The sequence below is a fragment of the Metopolophium dirhodum genome, chromosome 2 (genome assembly GCF_019925205.1).
Source record: "Metopolophium dirhodum isolate CAU chromosome 2, ASM1992520v1, whole genome shotgun sequence".
In the NCBI taxonomy this organism is placed as follows: domain Eukaryota; kingdom Metazoa; phylum Arthropoda; class Insecta; order Hemiptera; family Aphididae; genus Metopolophium; species Metopolophium dirhodum.
The window spans coordinates 3,396,354-3,405,366 of NC_083561.1; the positions used below are offsets into that span (position 1 = coordinate 3,396,354).

At 29.0% G+C, this 9,013-nt stretch overlaps 1 protein-coding gene across 3 annotated transcripts; it reads right to left on the reverse strand.

The window, feature by feature from the left end:
- Positions 1-463: 463 nt before the first annotated feature.
- On the reverse strand, positions 464-7,918 carry LOC132939050 (protein tramtrack, beta isoform-like). Of its 3 annotated transcripts, XM_061006056.1 has the most exons (8): positions 7,692-7,918; positions 7,209-7,439; positions 6,907-7,098; positions 6,641-6,850; positions 6,327-6,582; positions 6,165-6,257; positions 5,723-5,939; positions 2,061-2,197 (listed from the first exon to the last, which is right to left on the reverse strand). In XM_061006056.1, exons 2-7 carry the CDS (start codon positions 7,389-7,391, stop codon positions 5,743-5,745), a joined length of 1,131 nt encoding a protein of 376 aa, XP_060862039.1. In that variant the 5' UTR covers positions 7,392-7,439; positions 7,692-7,918; the 3' UTR covers positions 2,061-2,197; positions 5,723-5,742. The 3 variants fall into 3 exon arrangements, with proteins under 3 accessions (XP_060862038.1, XP_060862037.1, XP_060862039.1); XM_061006054.1 differs by lacking the exon at positions 5,723-5,939 and having other exon boundaries at positions 466-2,197; positions 7,692-7,913; XM_061006055.1 differs by lacking the exons at positions 5,723-5,939; positions 6,165-6,257 and having other exon boundaries at positions 464-2,197; positions 7,692-7,915.
- Between the last annotated feature and the right edge of the window lie 1,095 nt (positions 7,919-9,013).

Consider the following 9,013-nt stretch of genomic DNA (forward strand, 5'->3'; position numbering starts at 1 on the left):
ATGATACGACTATAATAGACGATAATAGATAGGTAGGTATTATACTAATTTAATAAATTTCTATTTTCGACTATAGTAATAAAAAGAACGGGTCACCCTTTTATGGGGGGATCTTTTTTCCAATAATTAGGTTATAGTAGACGCTGATTTCCATAAATATTGATAAAAATTATGTTCACCCAAAAAGCTTGAAAAATGATTAAAAGATAATTTGTTCTCAGTTCTAAATATCGAAAGTACATAGGTAGGTAAAATGTATTTGTAAGAGATTAAAGTTTAAATTTTTACAATAAATCACGAAAATCCCGGAACACTTGATTTATGAGAATATTTATATCATAAGATTAAATTGAAAACATTAAGCAAATGTTTTCATCGTGAACTCTTTACGAGTTCTTGAGGTCAGCTGCAGTGTACAGGTAAATAGTAAGGATGGTAATTGAAATAAGATGGCACTTAACTAGCCTAAATAAAATATATATTTAATTTCATTATAATTTATATTAATCATACATGAACATAAAATATATATTAATATTTAAAGTATACATAAAAAAAACATTAGTTGACTCGTTCTGTTAGAAAAAAAATATACATCTTTTTCCATCCTTTTTATTTTATTTAAATACTATAAACTATATCAGTCATTACACACTTTGGAACCCGAAAAATAAAGAAATACTATGTTTCACTAAGTTATAAAATAAAAATAAAAAGCAGAAAAAAGGGAAATAAACCAAATAAATATTATTGTACCAATGTTAAATTCTACACAAAATAAAACCCTAATTAATAATACAAAAAGACCCGTGAAAAATCATGACGACAAAATTAAATATTAATATTAAGGGTAAACAAATTATACAATGTTAGGGACTGTTGTAGCAAACCAAAAGTAAGGTAATTGTGCGGTGTATACAATTTCTAATACAAATAGAAAACATGAAACAAAACCATGTGCAAAATGTACACATAGTATTCGACTGAATACAATTAAAAAATTGTTATTGGTATTTATCAGTTCTATAATATCTTTGGTAAATATTAATTTTATACATGATACACATCTATGATTATGACTACGTTACAATATATTTTATTGCTAAAGAATAGGTATACATTGAAATACTATAGAGTAGGTACAAGGTGATTTTCTCTATTCAGAGAACAAGTTTGTTTCATATTCATCCTTAATAATTATGAGCTAAAAATACTATTCATCAGTAATATTTGAATAATATTAGGGTGTTTCATTTTTATTCAGTCTTAGACTCGTTTGGCCTTTAATAGATTCTGCTATAAAGAGCAAACTTTGTTAATAAATATTAATTATACAACATAATTTGATTGTTTCTTTTTCATTACTCATTATCATTATTGGCACTCAATATAATATATATTCTAAATTAAAAACTTTATATATATATTTTACATTTCCTTTAATGTATTAATAAAAATATTATACTTCGGGTATAGCAATATACATTTTAAAATAATGAATTACCAAACCAAGCCCTTCCCCCCTCTAGAAAAAAATATAATTAAATATATATTTATTTAATAATAATAATGAAAAATAATTAGTCAGTAACCGATCTCGAAAATGAGGTTAAAATTTAAACCTCCAAATGAGTCATGCGTGAAGCGCATCCGACAACATCAAAAAATTCACCGGCTGATGCTGGTGGAAATAATGGTTAAAGTGGTGATAAAGGTGGCCCAGATGTAGCCTGATTTGTTAACTGATATGGCGATGGGAGATCCAATGAGATTTTATTTAGGAACGGTGATGTGGGAGGCTGCTGTATAATGTAGCCACCGGTTGTAGTGGCATTTGAAGACTGGTTAAAACAAGTAACCGGGGATGAACTAGTCAGATAAGGACCAGTAGAATTGTTGACAGGCTGTACTGAAGCCGATTGTTGATGTTGTTGGTGTTGTTGCTGTTGACCAATAGCGTTATTGTTGTACACTTGATATGCACCTTGATTAGGTGAATTGGTAGTAGTCGAGTGCTCCTTATGGTAGATGTTAATGTGCGCACGTAAACTGTATTTGTTCTTAAACACTTTACCACACACACTGCAACCAGCTGGATTGTATTCGTCACTATGTCTAATTCGCATATGTTTTAATAAGTTAGACTTGTTGGAGATCACTTTTTGGCACAACGGACATGGTCGGCGGCCTAGACGGTCTGTAAAAAATAAAAAATCAGAAAATTAGTTGATTAAAACAAAAATGAATATGCATCAGAACTCTTGGGAAAAATTGTTCATTGTGCGACGTACTTCGTGCGATTATCAATGTGGTTTCACCTTCACAAAATTATTATATGTGTAATTAGTCACTAAATAAAGGGCTCTGCATTTAATATCACTTTGTAATTAAATATTAGGTTACATAATATACACTAATTTTATATAATAATTTAAATAAACTAAGTATAATCTTAAGGTATGGCATGAACATTTTTCATTCATCTTAAATATATTAAATAATATTATTTTCAAAACTTTAAACAGTTTTTTATAATTAAATAATCAATGCTATATGAAATCATAATAATGTATTACAAAACACGTGTTGGAGCTTTTGGCTGATTCAGGGAACTATCACAAAATGTCAACTACAAGTTAAATTATTGTTGTTTTGACTCATTTATAAATATTCCGGAAGGTAAAATGCATGTACTTTTTTTAACACTGAATAAGAACAGTGTTAAGCTTAGATTGTACTATACACTTAACAATGTACAATAATAAAAATAAACAAATAATTTATTACAGGAACGTTATAAAAGCAACATTAACATATATTTTGCTTTATTTCATGTTATTACTATATATAAAAAAAATTATAAATATTATTATTCTATATCATAGACTATATAAATAAGAAATTGTTTTTTATGTATAAACATAGATCTATAGCTATTAGTCAAAATATAAGATACATTATGACATATCCATCATTATTAAGCACTCATATATAATTTTTATATACATATTTATAACATAATTACATCATACTATATAATTTTAATTCTATTAAAAAGCTTTTAATACATTTTGCAAGCCAAATTATGGAGACTTATCACTTGATTTTTGTCCCTAACTTTATATTTAATCAAAATTTACGTATAATACCTATATAAATTTCAGGAAAAAAAATCTCAGAAATTGTAAGTATTGAAAAGTAATTGCTAAAGGTATAAATATTATAATATATATTTAGATGTAACTAGATTAGTATAATAGAGGAAATTGGTTCAAGTGATATTTAAAGAGAAACTCAAAATTTAGAATATCACTTAACATATTACTATAATATTACTATATTAGACATCTGAATAACTTAAGGTATAAAATGCACAAAATGCATACTAAATAAAAGATATTTTTATGAAACATGCTAGGTCACAGTACAGATATAATTTAAATTACTTAAAAATAAATTAATTTGGGTAAACGGAAAATAAAATAAATCAACATCAATGCATAAAAAGTTTGTGTACCAGGTAGCCAGGTAGGCAAGTAGGTACTGTAAAGTAGGTGTCGAGTGGGTCACTGTAATGGATGGTGTTAATTTTGAATTCAATGATTATGGTTTATATCATTGCAAACAAAAATAGATTCTGAGCGGAGATTGTCTGTCAGCCTATATCAAGTATATTTCATGTTATGTTTTTTTTATTTTGCTATTAGAGTATTTTGCTAGTAGTATAAAGATTGGTTGATTTAATTTTTTATATTATTATAATTGAGTATATTTATATTATACTATATTATTGTTATTAACTTTTGAGTCAATACAACCTTACGTCAGAATAGTCTGTAAAGATGAACTAGTACATTAGGTACTAACATAATATTAATCTAAATATTTTGAATATATAATTACTTATTACGTACAGTAAAATGTATAATATAATGTACAGGTTTTAAATCTTCACAAATAAAGATTTTAGAATTACAACAAAATAACTAAAAACATTCTACTTGTTTAAGGGGGCTCTAGTCAATAAAAAAAAGCTATAGACCAAAAAGCCAGACAAAACTGGAGGAATTTGGTTTGACGGATTTTAATTATGAAAACTGATTATGATTGTTTGACAAGTTTATTAGGTGTGACCAGAGGCAATTTTTAATATTCCAATGATTGTTAGTGTTATAATTTATGTATATAAAAATTAATTGCTGTCCGTTAGGCTCGCTAAAACTAAAAAACGGCTTGACCGATTTAAATAATTTTTTTTTGTTCGGTTCATAATTTTTAAGGCAAGGTTTGTATAAAATAACATTTTTGAAAAATATGCGGAATAAGTTAAAATTTGTAATATCTGAGATTTGAGCTCAATACCGTTGCACTAATATTATAAATGTTGTGTTTATATACTTTAAGGACAGACGTAGTCTTATATACTCTATGGGCAGTCGTAGGCTTTACATACTATGTTTTACATTGTTATTTTGTTATTTTAGCTCAACCGATTTGACTGATTTCTGTTGCATTTGTAACTGTCAGGACAAGGTTTGTATGAAAGAAAATCTAATAAAAATACACCAAAAAAGTAAGAAACTGGATGGAAAAAAACACAACAGTTGTCGCCAGCTGTCCAGCAAAAAAATTAAATAAATAATAATATATTTTGTTTATTGTAAGATTGCTATTGGGTTACGATTGAATATAATTCAACCTGTATCTGTATATTATATTTGGTCAAAACTAAATACCGTAGAAAAGATGGCATTCCCAAGGCTAATTTGTAGACTGTTGTCTCAGGAACCTACACATGCATATCATAAACAACGTGTTAATAACATTCATAATTATGTATGCACCTCACTGGGTCTGCAATCAACTGCAGGTGGATTGCCTACCTGAAAATATACTGCTCCCACAATCAAAAACCTATCTCACAGGTTAATTACTTATAAATAGCTTTAATAGCAACTTACAAAGAACTTTGTATTAAATTTTAAAGCTTTTAGATCAAGTGAAAGTTTTGTATCAAAATTTATAGCAAAAAAACTAAAGAAAAGAAACGGTTAACATCAAATGTCTATAAACAGCTCGCACAATTTTGAAAATTGAACCATGTATATAAAATGCTGATATAAATATTTTGATAAAATCTCAAGTATTATTGTATAATTTTTTTAAATGACACCAAAATTATATGATTAAAATAGTCAAAAATTCCTGTTTTTCCCAATCATTAAGATAAGTACAAGGAATTATTATACTTTTGACCTATACTCTTTTCAGAATAAGAACGCACCGGGCGGCGCACTAAAAGCGGTCCGGTGCATGCATGTATCCCCCTACAGACCAAATAATTTTCTCACACATCATTCATTGCTCTGATCTGAATGTAAAATGTGGGTGAGCAATTACAAAAGGACTATAACATAGAATATCATTGTTATTGTGGATAAAAGTATATGTGAACAAAAGTTGTTGATCAAATAATCAACTTATACTTGCAAATATAGTATAGTTCCAATGTTAGAGAATTAACATAAAGCCAAAGTTATTAATAAATATTAAATTATTATCAACAATCAATATTATATTAAGTAATTAATTGGTGTTATATATGTTTAAAGATGTTAATTATTGAATTTGTACATATTTGGAATGTTTAGTGCTCGAGACTCCCCCATCACAAACAATACACCATGCTCCGACTGACCGACAACCATTTTTGTCCACTTACACAAATTATATCACCATTCATCACAATCTGACATTGTGCTCTTGTCGCATGTGCGTTTTGTACGCCTCGCGATACACAAATGAGCTGGGGCAAAGGTAACAACACAGCCGGCGCGTCAAGTCTGAATGCATTAAACGCACATGATACTTCAGCGACGACTGGTTGTTGTACATCTGTCCACAATGGGGGCAGTCCCCACACTGGGCCAGGTGGGATCCTGCAAAAATATGTGTGCCGCCTGCATGGCTTATAAGCCGTGAAATACATTGATTTCCAATTATAAATGGAAAAAATTTGTTTTCGTTTACTTTTATAGAATTAATAATTAAGTACACTTATATTCTAGTACATATTTATACAATATATATATATACACGTATATTTCCTAATCATATACATACTATATATATATATGTAAATTACTTTAGAAAGAGTATAATACCTGCAGTTGTTAATGATTGTTCAGATGGACATTGATTTGTTTGTGCTGAAGATATAGCAAAATCAATACCACTAGCTGTACTTGTGTGGATATCTAAATAAGTTTATTTAAAATAAACTTCTATAATAAATTTAATAAACAAAAAATATAAGTAAAATTTACCTTTAGGATCATTTAACATACGAGAAGCAATTAACGACTTGTCAAAAATTGTAGAAGAATGTGAAACAAAATCATCTTTAACTAAATCTACATCTTCATATTCGTCAACATCAGGTCCTTGTGCATATGGATCATCACAAAATTCATCTTTTGATCCATCTTCATCAATATAACAGTCAGTATCTACATTTCCATCATCAATATCATCGACTTTTAATCGACTCAATATGTCAGTTTCACTACCAGTTGTTTCATCCTGTAAAATAATTAATTAGCTACTGTTAAAATTTAGAAATATATCAACTATAATTCACCATAAACTCTGTGCCATCATCAAATTGTTTTTTCAATTTAACCGGAAGACACTTCTTTCGTTTTGCAGAAACTTTTTCACTGGGAGATTTGGGAGAGTCAGATTTTTCTGTTGAAGTTGATGTATCATGTTTTTCATCTTGATTGTTATTGGTAGAAAGTTGCTGTAGTGGAGGCATAGCATTTCTCTCTAAACTCATTCGGGTTGACTCCTAAAATGAACTAACCGTTAAATAGTTGTAATTAAGTGAAGAACAATATTATGTACTAGATCTGTATTTATGGTAGATGCTGCCCCAGCTAGACCTCTTATCTGTAGTAATTCTGCAGTCCGTAGAAACGATTCTAATTTTTTCTCTGATATGTAAACAGTGCCTTGATACACAAAATTGAGCAATGCCTGAACATCGTCTTGGTTTATATCTTTCAAGATTACAACTGGATGCCTACAAGGATTATCCTAAAAATATAACAAGGATATTAACAAATAAACATAGAAATCCATTGCCTAAGAAAAAAACAAAATTGAAAATTTAGTGCCGTTTGAAAAAATGGAGTGTTTCAGTTTACCTTGAACACATTACGAAAGTAGGTACTGCACATAGACAACACAACTTTATGAGCTTTGAACAACTGTCCATCACATGATAAAGTTACATCCACCAGGTCTTCACTAGTACGAAGGCTGTCCAACTCGGTGACCATGTTCAAAGGATAGTTGTTCCATTTCAAACAGAAGTGATCGGCAGCCATTGTAAACCCAAATCAAACACAGACGACCGTTGTTATAATCGCCAAACCCTATAGTCGCCAAACAATAACGATGAACAATACAATGTGTACAAGCGTTTTACAAGTGTAATTTGTGCATTCGTTCATCTGAGCACAGTCAAATAAAATATGACATTTCGTATCAAAATGCGACACAGGGCGAATATAATAATATATTGGAAATAATAACAATACACATTATTATGTGAGTGAGTGAGCGAGTATGTGTGCGTTGTGCTTGTAAGTACATTGTTATGTAAAAACCAGAAATGGTGGACTTACCGTATTCGTGCGTTGTTCTAAGACATCCGTGTAATGGACGCCAAAGCGTTGTTCACGTTTGACGGAATAAATAACATGCAAAGGACGAGGCCATTAATACACCGAGTACCGACGAATACCAATCAATGTTCTATTTAAATATTAAATATCTCTTCTTTTTATTATTATTATTATTATTATTATTATTATTATTATTACTTTTATTATTATTAATAATAACAATATTATAATTAAATAATTGTTCTTATCTAACTCGACGCAGGTTGACCAATGAGGGGGGATGAACTCAAAACCGAACGCACACTGCGCGCACACTTTTTTGCCGATTGGCCGGGCGGGCGGCGATCACGATTGAAGATAATTTATACCTTATTACCGCGGTACCACGATCTAATATTGTGTTTGTATGTCCACGAATTTACGTAAACGTAATGTCCTGTACGTTATTTTTAATTCGTTGGATTTGTATAATATCTTAAATCATGCCACGGACTAAGGATAGTCCGTGCAATGTGCATACCACCATAGAAGTTAGAAGTACAGAACAATGTATGGCTAAGTACATCCAAGACTCGTATGGAAAAAAAAAAGCGTCAAAGCACAATACGGTGTGTAAAATGTAAAAATTACATAGAATTTGCGCCAAAATCAGTAGGATATAGAGCCGATTTAAAACTATAATATACAGCAAAATATGTCAGAAGTGCCAAAAATATAAAATAATAGATACAAGTTGTACCGATAACAATAATTATTTAAATAAAGATATTAAATATTTTGATTGAATTATATTTTATATATTTTAAATTGTTTTAAATATTAAATTCGTCAATATTCAATACCTATTAGGTAAAATTATAATTGTAACGATAAAATAATAGTTTAGCACCTAGCTAATATAAATATAAACAAGTTAACATAATAATTTTTTAATACAAAATATTGTCTATTTAAGCTGGTTGATCTTTTAATCTCGCATATTTCTGATATTATATTCCACTTATTTCTTCTATTGAACAATTATGTTCTCAATTTCTAGTATGAAGGAGAAGAATTTATAGTTCATAAATAAATATGTTTTCACTTTGTAATTTTAGTAAGACATCAAAAATTAATATAATAATATGAACTGAGCAATGACCATCATAAAATTGGTAATTTAAATGCCGATTATGTTGCATATTTTGTAGTTCGTATAATATCCTTATACGGAATTAAAGCTCAAATTTCTGAAGGATTTGTACTAGAACCATTGATGTATATCCCTAAAATATAACCACTGCCCATTTATCTATATTTTTATTCGATAAAATTATTTTAAA